Source organism: Eleginops maclovinus, chromosome 16, assembly GCF_036324505.1.
Source record: "Eleginops maclovinus isolate JMC-PN-2008 ecotype Puerto Natales chromosome 16, JC_Emac_rtc_rv5, whole genome shotgun sequence".
NCBI classification, from domain to species: Eukaryota; Metazoa; Chordata; class Actinopteri; order Perciformes; family Eleginopidae; genus Eleginops; species Eleginops maclovinus.
The window spans coordinates 8,597,587-8,611,522 of record NC_086364.1 but is presented as its reverse complement, the minus strand read 5'-3'; the positions used below and the strand labels follow the sequence as shown (position 1 = coordinate 8,611,522).

The following is a 13,936-nucleotide window of genomic DNA, read 5'->3' as shown; positions in this document are numbered from 1 at the left end:
TTGCTAGTTCAGTGTAAATATGTTAAGACTATTTGTGTCTACTCTTATATATGTCAACTCATTATAAGTTATTTAACCATTCATAAATGCACGTATCTGAGCACTCACTACTCTCCAGTCTTCTGTAGCAGAGCAATTAGACTAAACTGTAACGGTAATTGAGATGGTAGTAAAACACTTTCTCCCGTTATGTGTAGGCACAGCGCTGCACATCACCAGCCTGACGAGGTAAATAGACAGCTGTAAATCTGCCTGGAATCCGGCCAGCTTGTTGTGACAGAGCCGGCCGGCAGTGCTTTAAATCTTAACCTGGAGATCGTAGCTTATTCTGGCTGGCAGAACGGGACAGCGGCAGGCTCTGGCGGAATCGGTTCATCCTGTTAAACCCGACGGGGATATCGGCTTCTGACATAGTCTCCAGGGATTCAGCTGAGGCAAAGGAGAGCTTGGCGGCCTGGTCGGCAAGCCCAGACTGGGTAGACTGGGAATGCCTTGGGCTGCGGCTCTGCAGGAGGACAAAGCACAAGGAAACACACAGTCATTAACTTAGAGGTAAAATCAAGGTGGAGAGAATGGATTAGACAGGGCCAATGGAGTAAGACCAACCGGAAAAAGTGACAGTGAGCATACAATGAGACACCACACAATCAACCACGTAACAAGATTAACGAGACCTTGACAATGGTTTAGCTGCCAGCCATTCACCAACAATTACCGGCGTCACAGTATCTGACATCAGTTGAATGCTGCAGCAGAAAAGCACAATAACGTTGTTCTCAAATGGCACAGCACTCCAGGGAATCAGCCTTTATGAATCACCTATGGTGGCAGAATTAAGCCGGAAACTGTGCTCCAGCCCAGCATAAATTATGTCATGTTTCCTCGAAATTTGTACAGCATCCAAACTCTTTCCCCCTGTGCTGTTACGAACTCTAATAAGAACTTGTGGGAGGGGAGGAGAAGCTGATGCAAATCCCAGGCTGTCACTGTGGGTTTATCCTACAGGACTCTGCCCAGTCGTCTCTCCCTGAAAGACTGTTAGTGCAGCAGGGGCTGAGCTCACTGAACTGGCTCCCTGATCCTCCGTCGCTGTAGCGTTTCCTGCAGCTCAGAGGCTGCTGTAATGGGCTCCCACAATGCCGTCTGATGGTTGTTTGGATGGCAGGAGCAGACACATCCTTAGCCACAGTACAGTAGCTGTGCTGGTTCCCTCATCCTTTCAGCATGGCATGAACACAACGGCTCTCCCCCCTTTCAAAGCATTTCTTTTTTCTTCCCCCAATGTGTAGCATGGATTCACTGTGTGCTTCCATTTATATTTAATTAACATGAGAGTCTGTTAGAAGCTTCACAACATGTGTTTTTGTTTGGGGTGTAAAACAAGGAAATAGAGCAACTAGAGATTCCCTTCATTTACAATTAAACAAACAACAAATATTTATTAAAAAGTAAAGAGATTTTCCATCTCAATTTCACAGTAGACATTTTCGATTCATTTTAAATGAGTTTTCATATTAAACAATTCTAAATCTCTGAACCACTGCTTGATAAAACCACTCCTAACCACTAATGTATAAAAGATAACATAATTCTGATGCTGTTGTGGTGTTATATGTGAATGGTGTAAATATGGGTACTGATTTTAATATTGTAATGATTATTATTCAGTATTTTATTTCCAATATTATGCTACAGTATGCCATCTATGTATTCGGTTTTGTCAGATTATTTATAATTAATAAAGTATGAATTATTTTCAATAAATTATGGCATTTTATTCTTGTTTGAATTTGTTATTCTTTATCTATTATTCTCTGCATTTCTTATATGAAAGGTACTATACAAATAAAGATTGTTATTATTATTTATACTCACTTGATTATAAGTTTATAAGTTTAAATTATTTTGATGATTTGTTGAATTAATCAATTAAAATTATTTTTCGAGCTGTTATGACATGTAACTACTATCACTGGTCATTTGCCATGCACCAATTGTGTTTACAAGAGAAGTTATCATGACTAAAAAGCATAACTATACTTTTTTTATGCTTCCGTCTGTTGCTACCATACATAATTCAGTCACACACACAGAATGATAGTGGGGTGTCCAGTGATAGTGGTGGCAGACAGTGTCTGAGCACGCAGAGGACGCTGATGCTGACAGATAACCCCCACCGTGTTTTCTAATGGGCTCATTTATCTAAACTGTGACCACATTGAACAACAACACATAGAGGAGCTGCAGGCTGCGTCACTTTGTCATATTCTGGCCATCTACAGTGGGAAGTAAAAGATATAAGGGGGGGGGGGGGGTACAGTACTATAGATAGTAAGGTTAGTGTCGCATAGCATTTTATCTCGTCTTCCTTTTAATTAAACAAATTATCTTAGTTAATATCAAGCTACAGTGGACAGCTGTTAAGCTTAGCATAACACAAAGACCAAAAGCAAGTGCAAACAGCTAGCCTGTCACTGCCAAATTGTATAGAAAACTGAGCTTTTTTTTAATGTTTGAGCTTTTCAACTTACCAGTCCAAATCACAAAATAGATAAACAGGTTGGAGCGACTAAACGCCAAATGAATTTAGCTGCTAAAAGGGTAAACTTGGCTACATATCACAACACTAAATATCACTGAATGATTACAAAAAACTGCTGGTTGACTGAAGATTTTATGAACAATGTGTTGGACCCAAATTCCAGGTATTTTACCTACTTGGAATGGGATCTGTAGTGAAACCAGTTGCCTGAGCCCAACACTACTTCTCAGGAGAAGTAACACCCAGAGATATATTTGGCAACACCAGTTTCCAGTATGAACGGGATTGGCGGAAAGCCCCACCATGTGTAAAACATGTCAAAGGAGTTTTCTTCTGAGAGTACATGGTAATTCTTTTCCCCTGCATGGCTGGGAGGGGAACACACAGCATCTCCGTTTGAAAATCTCAATGCTTCTACTAGTGCATGTGAGAATTTTATTTCAAGGCTAAATAACCTAGCTGGAGTTTTTCTAAGAAATGGAAGAGGGAGTTGAGAATACGGTGCTGCACGACTGAGCTCGTGTCTCACAATGTTTACGAATTCAAGTTTTATATTTCTGAACCAGCTGAAAAGCTGTGAATGCGTAATGGTATACCCCTCAACGACTTGCTGCTAAAAAAAGACAATGAAACCGATGTATGAATGTGTGTAAGCTCACCAAAGCTGTTGTTATATATGCTCCTAGTCAGCTCGGCTTGTAAAAACAGGCTACATATATTGATGTCCATATTGGTGGTTTATGTGATGTGAAAACTGCAAATCTCTCTATGTAGGAATTTTGCACAGTAAATATTATATGCGAACACACCATCTGGTCCTGCTAGACATGCCAGTGTTAAACATGACTGTGTTCAAAGCCTGGTACAAGGGAAACTGGTTCCACCTACTTCTTGTTTTTCTCTACATCCATCCCTCTACTGCTGCCCTCTTAACCCCTGCCACCTGCCCCATCCATCCTCAACCTTTTGTTTTATAGAGTGACTTTTTCAAATTATTGTCGAAAACTAAACACTATTCTAAGGGCATGGCAGAGGAGAGGAACAAGTAGGGACATGATGATCTTACACAGAACAGAAGCGAATGGGGGGGGGGGGACACGGAAGTCTGAAGGCATACCTAAGGCTACAAACTGCATTAAACTTCATTCAGCCTCCACCATGTTTTTCCTGTCTCGCATTCACACGTACACACCGCTTTAAGGTCAGGTGGTATTATGTCATTTTTATGTTCGGGGAAGCACATCACCCAAATCCATTAGGCACCTAAATTAGGTCTTCGACTGCAAACCTGTAACATTGTGCAGGGAGCCTTTTTTTAAAAACAGCTTTTCTACAAAAATGAATGGCAACTTAAGAAGTGGTGCGCAGCCAAGGGTTTTTAGTTGAAAAATGCAAATAAATAAGAAGTGAAACTGTTTTAAATATGCTTAACACCCTGTGATAAAACAGTCTTGATCTCAGAGGCCAATTAAATGTTCTAGGAAGTTCTCATTACTGTAAAGCCACGCAGCACTCAATTAAAAATGAAGCTATATTTAAACGCTGAATGGTTCAGTCCTACTAGTTCTTGAATTGTGCTGGTATAAACTGTGGTTAGCCTGTTTTTATATTATCATTTAAGACTGTTGTCATATAAAATTGAAGTTGATGCAGAGCAGACGAAGAAACACACCATATTGTCTGTCTCTTCCAGCCATCTGCAGCTCCAATTTGTTTTCCTAAATTCCACTTATAGTCAAATTGCACAAAGTACTGCCTCCTTTCTTTTGTTTCGTAATATTGTTGAGAATTTAGTTGTCTGAATTTTCTTTTTTTTACTTTTTTATTGGACAAAACCGTCTGAGGGTGTTGTTTTTATTTTGATATTCAAATATAAATGTCTTTCTTTTGTTATAAGAATCATCCATACGGTGCATTAAGCATTAAATGGGTTCTTTAAGATGTAAATATGTTGTGGGAAATAATACAATGTAAAATATTAGTATCATTAAAAACAATAGAAATGTGCAGTGCATGCGCAGCCAAAGAAAAGGGTAATTTAAGATGAGAGATTTCAGATTCAGTACATCATGTATCTTTCTTGGAAAATGGCATAAATGAATAAAAGCACACTATCAAGTCTGTAACTATCTAGGATGTGGTTTGGTAGGCGTTACCACATATGAAAGTGTTGGAGTCCAGAGGGAAGCTGACCACACAATTGCTGCTGCTGCTGCTGCTGCTGCTGCTGCTGCTAGCCTCTTCTCTCTGATCCTTTCCCTGAATGTAGTAATTTCCCTCTTAAGTGGTTTGACATTCTAATGGAGTTGAGCGAGGAGAGAATATACATCAACCAGAAATGTCAGGGACAGACTCGATGTGTGTGAAATGACAATGAAGTGTTTGGCTCTTGAGTATCTTGAAAACTTGAGGTGTTAAATGGTTAATATCTCAAACCTCACACCTAACCACATCTCTTCTCTTCCACTGTGTCAATTTCTCTTTCTGAAAAGCTTGCTTCAGGTTGCACGTCTCCCTCCTTTCTTTTTTTTTAACCCTTGTCAATCTTCTGTCCACTCCCAAAACTCAATCCTGATTCTTGCTGAGCTGAACAGATCTTCCTCTGCTTCAGTCTCTAGTGACAGAGGTCAAAGCTTCATCTAGGTGACATGATTGTGCTGTCACTTTCTGCATTTTGAGCCTGCTTTCTCTCTTTCCAACCGTAAGCCTGCTTTTTGTTCACAACACACAAGTTCACACCTTTTACTTTTAGAAAGAAAACAGCTCCTTAAAATCCCAACCCCCAACAAGCGTAAAGTCCAGTCTCTTATATACCTGAGAGTCATCAATGCAGGGAACAAATTGTTTTGCCAAATTGCTGTAAATTACATGCCAATATTAAACGGTTTGCTCAGAAGAAATGGGAGCAGACTGTCTCTCTTTGAGAGAGGAGATGATGGCTGAGATTGGTCGAAGTGATTTTCTTTTTCTGATAGAAAAGACGCTTGAAAACACAGCAGGCGCCAACATGTCATACATTTTATTTTTTAAGTTCAACATTTAACTGTGCATTATTCCATATCCAACACCTGCAAAGTGGTGAATAGTCGTAGTAGTACATTTACTCAAGCATTGTACTTGTGTACAAGTACACACATGAGGCATTGGTACTTCCTTTAGTGTTTCCACTTTATACTTTAATTCCAGTACATTTTAGAAGCCAAAAGTGTTCTTTCACTCATGTACATTTATATGACAGCTTAAGTTACTATCTCTTTGGAAGAAAAATATAAACTTAATGAATTGAAAAAGATAGTCATCGGTCAAAATATCCAGCAGCAGTATATAAAGAGAGAAACTCCCTCTGGCATGAACATTGGGATTTTTGTCCATGCAGACCATTTACATACACAAAACCTTTACAATACACTAAAGGAAAACAAAGTTTTCATCACTCTCTGGTGTGTACATTTTCCTTTCCTCTGCTTTCACTATGGGTGGTTACATGGACAATACAAATTATGATTAGCAAATATTTACTATTTTGGTCGTTTTGGACCAAAACATTAAATAACCTGTAATCAATAATAAAAGTAATCCATAGTTACAGTTCCTGTATTTTTAAACTTAGCGTTTCAACGTTTTCAGTCGTGCTAGAGACACAAACTTACATATTTTATTCCTTACCAACAAACATCAGAATGTGTCTGATGTTTATCGCCACTTGTAAAGTCCTTAAGAGCTGAAATCCTCCGGTTTTGTGAAAGATTGATCTGATGGACCGGGCTTTTTATTCTATTTGGGTTCACTCTTTCTTGAGGTTTTAGTACTTGTGAGTGAGTAATATATTGCTCTGCCCTATGGGTCAGGGCATAAGGCTATTGATATTCAGTGACATTTCCAACCAGTCCAAATCATAATGTAAGCAGGGATTCAGGGAAGACTACACGGCTGAGAAGCCTTAGGCTATTCCCTCGCTCACATTAAACGTTTCTTTACCTTTCTGTTAAGATAGGACGCCTCCTTGCCTGCCTTTGTGCAGTGTAATGCCACAACAAAGTGATACACATTAAAACACACTCAAGCTACCAAACTGGCTCAACTCTTTATATAGATAAACACTTTCTATACATCTCGACGCTGGCCTTCTCCAGTTCATTTAGCAGTTATTGCCTCTCTGCAACCTGTGAATAAAACACATTCAGCCGCCCAGCCATGACTCAAGCCTCTGTGCTAATGTCAAAGTATTATTTCGGTAATGCCTCAGCGGCACGTCTGAAATGTCTACTTAATGTCTCAGTCAGTGTGAGTAATACTTCAGTAGGGTCACATGGCTTCTAGCCATTAATGCCAGCTGCCTGAGGGATCATAAATCCTGAGAGAATCTTCTTCTGCAGATTAAATGGAGCTGGAGAAGTTTAAGCTGTCGCCACCCCTGACACCTCTGCCACTAACACTATACACACTCACACACACACACTGCCCAAAGAGCCGAGAGATGTCAAGTGATCTGGGTGTCGCAGAAGCCAGAGAACCAAGGATATAGACTGGTGATGCCCGAGGAGTCTGACGTAATCCCTCAGCACAAAACACACACACACACACACACACACACACACACACACACACACACACGCTGGACAGGAAGATGACAAACACACAGGGACAATAGGACACGCAGCACTGACCTTAAAGCTCCAGTAGTTGGGCTGTTGCTGTTGGGATTATGAAGGACAAAAGAGGGAAGGGGAGGGAAAAAGAACGAGAAAAGTTAGGGACTTATGAAATAATATCAGAAGTTCAATGACATAAAGTGCATTGAACAGGCTGGACTGGAGAGGAGATGTGTGGCCTTTGACACAGAGTTCCAAAGCATCCTCCTCCAGAAGCTTAACCGGTTGCATTTCTTAAAATCGGTTCCTTGTTAAGCGTTTTATGTCTGACAGGCAGTATAGGAAACTAATTAAAATTGTTGACAGCTTCATATAATCTGAACCAGAATCGTTAGTTTGATTGGTGTTAATGCGGGGGGCGGCGGTGTTTTGCGTCTTAGGTTTACAGAGCACCTGAAACAAGATTGCACTGTTGGCTGTTACTGGTGAATGGGAGGAAATGAAAAGAGTGAAATCGAATCAAACAGCAGCCCACTCTGTTGTTCCAATGTTGGACTCTCTCCCAGACTTCTTCACCACAGGCAAGCCATCGCTCCGTCTCCTCCTCCCACTCTGCTGTCTCTTTCACTCTCAATCCACCTGCTCTGCTCTTTCATCTAAAATCTCGCCACATCACCAGTTCTTTTTTTCACCTCTCCATGCTGAATCACTTGTGTGTCCATTTGCCCTTCCTGCTGCTGTGCCAATGTGCGAAAAAAGCTGCATGTTGGCCAAGGCCTCAGGAAGTGAGCTTTCCATTAAAACGTAATAACCCCCCAGTTGAATGCAGGCCAAGTCACTGATGGCCCAGGAATACCTCAAAATGACAAGGAAAATTGGGCTCATGAATTTTAATTCTAATCCAAACTCTTATTCTAGTTCCTATTCTTATCTGAAGGCAATTTTCAGTCCATTCTTCCTCCCTTCTGCAGGAACCACATTATTCTCCTGGAACAGGGAGGAGAAAAAAAAAAGTGACAGGCAGGTTTTGATTTATGATAGTTGGTGGTAATCCTGTCTCAACAAAAGCCTGGGTTATTTCAGTATACACTAACATTACAGGGAGTGATATCAACCATTTATAACCTAATTGCTTATCTTTTATTTATTGTTCCCTCATTTGGCCCTGTAGCCATTCTCTGACATGTTCTTTAGCATTATGCTTTCCTTGTGCTGTGTAGTTCTTTCGCTCTCTTATTAATGTTCTGTTGTGCAGTTTGTTGCTAAAGTGGTAATGGTTCCTGGGCAAAAACACACTCAGCCATTATTAAATAATAACGCTAATGATTTCATCTTTTGTGTTGTATGTCTCGCCTTTTATTTTATTCTAGGCTGGCTTTACTGAAGTATATTGCCGCAATTTGATCAGGTTGGGTGCAACGATTCTTTGCCCACCAATGGTCAACACTTGGTATTAGTTGTAAAGACTTGGATTTGTGGTCTCTTTAAAGGTCAGACCAGTTGAACACCCATCAGACAAAGCCTTGATCCTGAATTGAAACTTTTCAACAAATATTTGCCTGCTTGATTCCTGGTCTTTAATGCACTCTGAGATGATCACACCTGGATGGACACACACATGCTTTATGGAGCCAGGCCCAGTGTGTGTGTGTGTGACTCCAGATGTGTAGCACTTGTTGCTCTGAGTCTTAAACAGCACTGAAGCTTACCTATAAATTAAAATATAGAACTAGATTAACCTTTTGACAGCATTGAAACCAGGCAAAAATATTCTTGTTCGTAACAACTTATGCATTTAAAGAAGCTTTATCTGTGTCCAAATGTATACGACACACTAATAGCATACTGCATCTACTCCTCAACATATTTGGCAGTTGCAAGAAAAGTTATTTTCCAAAAAGGAGATGATAGAGAATGTCATCGATGTCAATCAAACTTTATTTTTTAAATGAAACCACCAATAAGACTTTAAACCTCAGCTGTGTTCAGCTTCTATACTCAACATTCTATATAACTGTATGTAATACACTGCCTGGCAAAAAAAAAAAGGTCACACACTCTAATATTTCGTTGGACCGCCTTTAGCTTTGATTACGGCACACATTCGCTGTGGTATCATTTCCACAAGCTTCTGCAATGTCACAACATTTATTTCTGTCTTGCATACATTTTTCACCAAGATCTTGTATTGATGACGGGAGATTCGGACCACTGCGCAAAGTCTTCTCCAGCACATCCTAAAGATTCTCTATCGGGTTCAGGTCTGGACTCTGTGGGGGCCCATCCATGTGTGAAAATGATGTCTCGTGCTCCCTGAACCACTCTTTCACAATTTTAGCCCGATGGATCCTGGCATTGTCATTTTGGAACATGCCCGTGCCATCAGGGAAGAACAAATCCATTGATGGAATAACCTGGTCATTCAGTATATTCAGGTAGTCAGCTGACCGCATTCTTTGGGCACATAACATTGCTGAACCTAGACCAGACCAACTGCAGCAACCCCAGATCATAGCACTGCCCCCCACAGGCTTGTGACTTTTCTTTTGACCGGGCAGTGTATACTTATATTATACTCTTCTGTAGTTATTATTTAAAAAATCATGTTCAACCATTTTATACAATGTATTTATGAACATACTTCTCTTAAAGGATGCTTAAAACTAATAGGAGTTGGGTAAGAAGAGCAATATCATAAGAAATGGAACGCAACAGTAGCTGTGGTATAATATAGCTCGTATATTACAGCAACATAATGAAACCCATTAAACTCTAGAAACTAGGACATACAAACCCAGTTCAATGATCTGAAACTAAACAACCTCACACAATAACTTTCTAAATGGTAGGCCTAGAACAAAAGCATTAACTTGGACATTTGTCTGCCAAGAAATGTTGCTGTACTATTTTTACTGTGAATGTAAAAAAAGGTGCAAATATCTGCCTAGACGCTTTGGGACTCAAAATGATATGGAGCATAATCTCCACCCACGCTTCTTTTTTTCCCATAGCATATTCATCTCCTACCTACATATGTTGAAGCAAATATTAGTAAGAGAACTCTTTGAAGTGGCGCTAAGGAGAATTTATGTCTCCTAGATAGTTTTTGTTTGTTTTTTATATGATATGGTCGCCTGTCAAGGAGAATTAAAGGATTAAATTCTCCAGTTTGGGTTAATATTGTAACACCTTTATAAAAAAACAACAACATAGCTTTACTACATAGCTTTAAACAAAGCATTTTGTCTTATTTCGTCTGAATAAAACATAAGCATCTCCTGGTCAGAACGCTTATTCTCAGTAAGACTCGGGGATGAGGGATCATGGGTAAAGTGGGGTTACTGTTGATAAGATAAGACACGAGGTGAGGTTGGACTCGTGTTAGCCTTGACAACCTGGTTATGTGTCAGTCATTTATTCAGTAAAGCTCCGTCCTTGACAATCTGTTAAATCCAGAGTGGCTTCCAGGCAGCACTGGTGCATCATAAATAATTGCTGTTCCCTTGTTTAGACATAGTTAATGATATTATTTCCCCACAAAGCTTAATTACTCTGAAGGCTGGGCTTTAATGGTGCGGGAGTCTTTCGTGGTCTTGCGGTAAACTTGTCTCTGCCAGGGTTTTCTCTGTGTATCGCTTTAATGAGGCTTACCCACAGTTTTCAGTCAACACATTCACTCTCCCCTGCCTCGTGTTCTTTAACCTGTTGCTCAGCTGACTGATCTTGGATTTTGAGTTGCAAATACTGCACTGAGATGGGGTTGATGTAAATCCAGAGAGCCTATTTTTGTGTACGTTGTGAAAACCCCTAAACACTTCTCCATCATAGCAATTAGTATGCATTTTATTCTGTGTAGATATTCAACATGACATTACAAAGACATCATTTTATACTGTCAACCGTTATCACACTAATTTATTCAGACCTAATCCCTAATGATACACCAAACTCTCGAATGAGGCTCTACTAATTAGCTCAATGGTATTGTCATATTTTAATTGAATTTAATATTTTGTGAGCCCGAAAGAGACAGCTGTACTGATGCATGTTTGAGATGTCACATTAAACCTGGGGCATAAGAGCTAAATGCACGTATAGAGACACCCAGGGATACATGTGTGCACTCGGATTTGGCTACACAGCTCCAACAGAAGGACGTAGCCTCGCTAGAGTGTAGCGCTGCATTACCTGACCAGCATGTAAAGAAGCCTGCACTCGGTGCACCCCTCCTCCACCTCCGGCTCTTTCCCATGTCGTCATCCTTTCTGCACCCCCACCCCCCTGATCTCAACCACTCTTACTCTTTCCCCCCCTTCAATCCTCCTCTGGTCTGGTTTGGCATCTCAACATTACCGCAGCCTCTGTCTGTAATTTAAATACACCTACACTGGCCCACACGGCAAATAAAGGCTGCACAAAAGGACTTTACACTACCGTCCATTCAGCCATAGCCTGCTGAGCATATGCACCCCCGTCACCACAACAACCAGCATAAACACAACAGGCGTGGAAACTATTCCAAGCTTGTGCATCGTTTTTAGACACACACACACACACACACACACACACACACACACACACACACACACACACACACACACACACACACACACACACACACACACACACACACACACACACACACACACACACACACACACACACACACACACACAGCCTTCTCTACAACAGCCTCCAGCTTGCCGTCCCTTCTCACCTGCAGTGCACCTGTCCACTACTCCAGTCATTCCAGGCTGTCGGTCAGGTGCAGCGATGCCTCATGGTGTTTTTGCCCGTCTCTCCCTCCCTCTCCCTTCGCTCAGGCCACCTCTCTCCCCCTCTCTCTCTCTCTCTCTCTGTCTCTCTCTGTCTTGCTCTCCAGTAGCACATGCGGCGGAAACTCTTTATTTAATTCATTACAACACCAGCGGATTAACTCCTTCGCAGATGGGCGGCTGACTCCTGCTGGTGTTGGCTAATTGAGCAGCGGGCTGCTTGACTGGCTGCTGTGCTCCTCTCCAGCTCCTCCTCCCCCCCCTCCCTCCCTTGCTCCTCCCTGTCCATGCTCGGCACATCCACGAGATGACAAGAAATTCTGGTTCCTTCCTCCTCCGTAAACTGAAAATCCTTTAGGATTGGTCCACACTCCCAGCTTTGTTTACATATATATATATTTTTTACCTCTGTTATTTCTGTCTCCCTTCAGTCTTCATCATTGCCCAATTCTTCCTTCTCTCCACACAACCTGACCTTTGCAACGCGATATACCTACTTGCCATTTATGGGAGAGGTTGCCAAGGCAACTATGGACTCCACCTGCCCTCCCTTTCTTGCTCTCCCTCAATTGCTCTCTGTCTCTGTCTCTCTCTCTCTCTCTCTCCTTTTCATTCTCTCCTCTCCCCTGATGTTCCTTTCTGTCATTTCATTACACTGAATTTACCCTTTTTCTCAATAAACATAGCAGTAGAGGAGGAGAGAGTGTGTTTGTGCATAGTACACTGTAAATGTTTGAGTGTGTGTGTGTGTGTGTGTGTGTGTGTGTGTGTGTGTGTGTGTGTGTGTGTGTGTGTGTGTGTGTGTGTGTGTGTGTGTGTGTGTGTGTTTGTGTGCTTGTGAGTGTGTGAATGTGTTCAAAAACAACATCTTATGGGGGAGAAGAATTGATAAGACACAAAATACAAAGGAGAAACATTATCCTTGGTTGTTTGGAGAACAGCATTAGCGTTTTTACATTCATAATGTGTGTGACTTCCTGTCCTCCTTCACACCTCAACAGAGTCTCTGTAAAGTCCTGGCTGCAGAGATAAAACAAAGAAAGCTTGGCTGTGACAGTTTAATGACCACCTCTAATAACCCAGACACAAAGACCCTCCGACAGCCTTTCCTTATTCTCTCTCTCTCAATTATTTGAATAAGCACAATGTGTAGAAATTGTCCTGACGAGAGACAACCTAATGATACCTCAACTACCGTATTACGTGTGCATGTAAATAGGCCTGTTTGTACATGACAGTATTGATCAGAGTGTCTGCATCTGTCAGGTTTCTCTCAATGCCAGTACAGTCCTGCAAGAAAAATAGAATGCCATTCCACAGGTGTGATCATGAACTTTTTACCTGTTCTCGTGCAGACCGCTCTGACCGCTCTGACCGCTCTGACCCCCTCATGCTGGCGTGGGAGGGTGAGGGAGACGGTGGGGTGTGGTGTGGGCTATGATGCGGATGTTGCAGTTGCTGCTGCTGCTGCTGGTACTTGCTCTTCAGGTGATCCATGAAGGCGTCCCTCTTGCGCTCCATGTCCACCTTGTGCAGGTTGGTGAGGGCCTCAAGGCTCTGGGCCGCCGTGACGGTGTGGCGGTGCTCCGACGTATGCACCAGGCCGACATTGGAGAAGCGGCGAGCGCTGTTCCCCAGCGTCCGGTACTCTCGTGGATACTCCAAGTCATCTGTGGAGATCATGTGACTGCCACCACGCTCGGGATCTGTGGGATGAGGACAGAAGAGCGGAAAGGAGGATAAGGGAAAGGAAGGAAGAGGGAAGGGGTGGAAAGTGTGAGGAGATTCAACACACAAGCATGCAGAAAGATTGCAGGGTGAAGACGTGCATGCACGCAGAGCAGGCACAAATAGGTGGAAACAAACGGAGCAAAAGAAACAAGAGTGGAAAAAATAAGGCAGAGAGGGGACAGGAGAAAGAGAGAGAGAAAAAAATGGAATTGGATGTTAGACTGTTTGCCACCAGGATGTAGCATTTCCCTGCAGAATTATTGATTTCAAGTGGAAGAAAAATGAGAAAGTAAAAT

At 41.8% G+C, this 13,936-nt stretch overlaps 1 protein-coding gene across 1 annotated transcript in view; it reads right to left on the bottom strand.

The window, feature by feature from the left end:
* Positions 1-13,592, bottom strand: part of srcin1a (SRC kinase signaling inhibitor 1a) — a 38,253-nt gene extending 24,661 nt beyond the window's left edge. Inside the window, exons 1-3 of the mRNA XM_063904738.1 lie at positions 13,250-13,592; positions 7,210-7,247; positions 310-505 (exon numbers count right to left, since the gene is read on the bottom strand). Coding sequence (XP_063760808.1) covers positions 310-505; positions 7,210-7,247; positions 13,250-13,592 — 577 coding nt within the window. The remainder of the gene's footprint in view (positions 1-309; positions 506-7,209; positions 7,248-13,249) is intronic.
* Between the last annotated feature and the right edge of the window lie 344 nt (positions 13,593-13,936).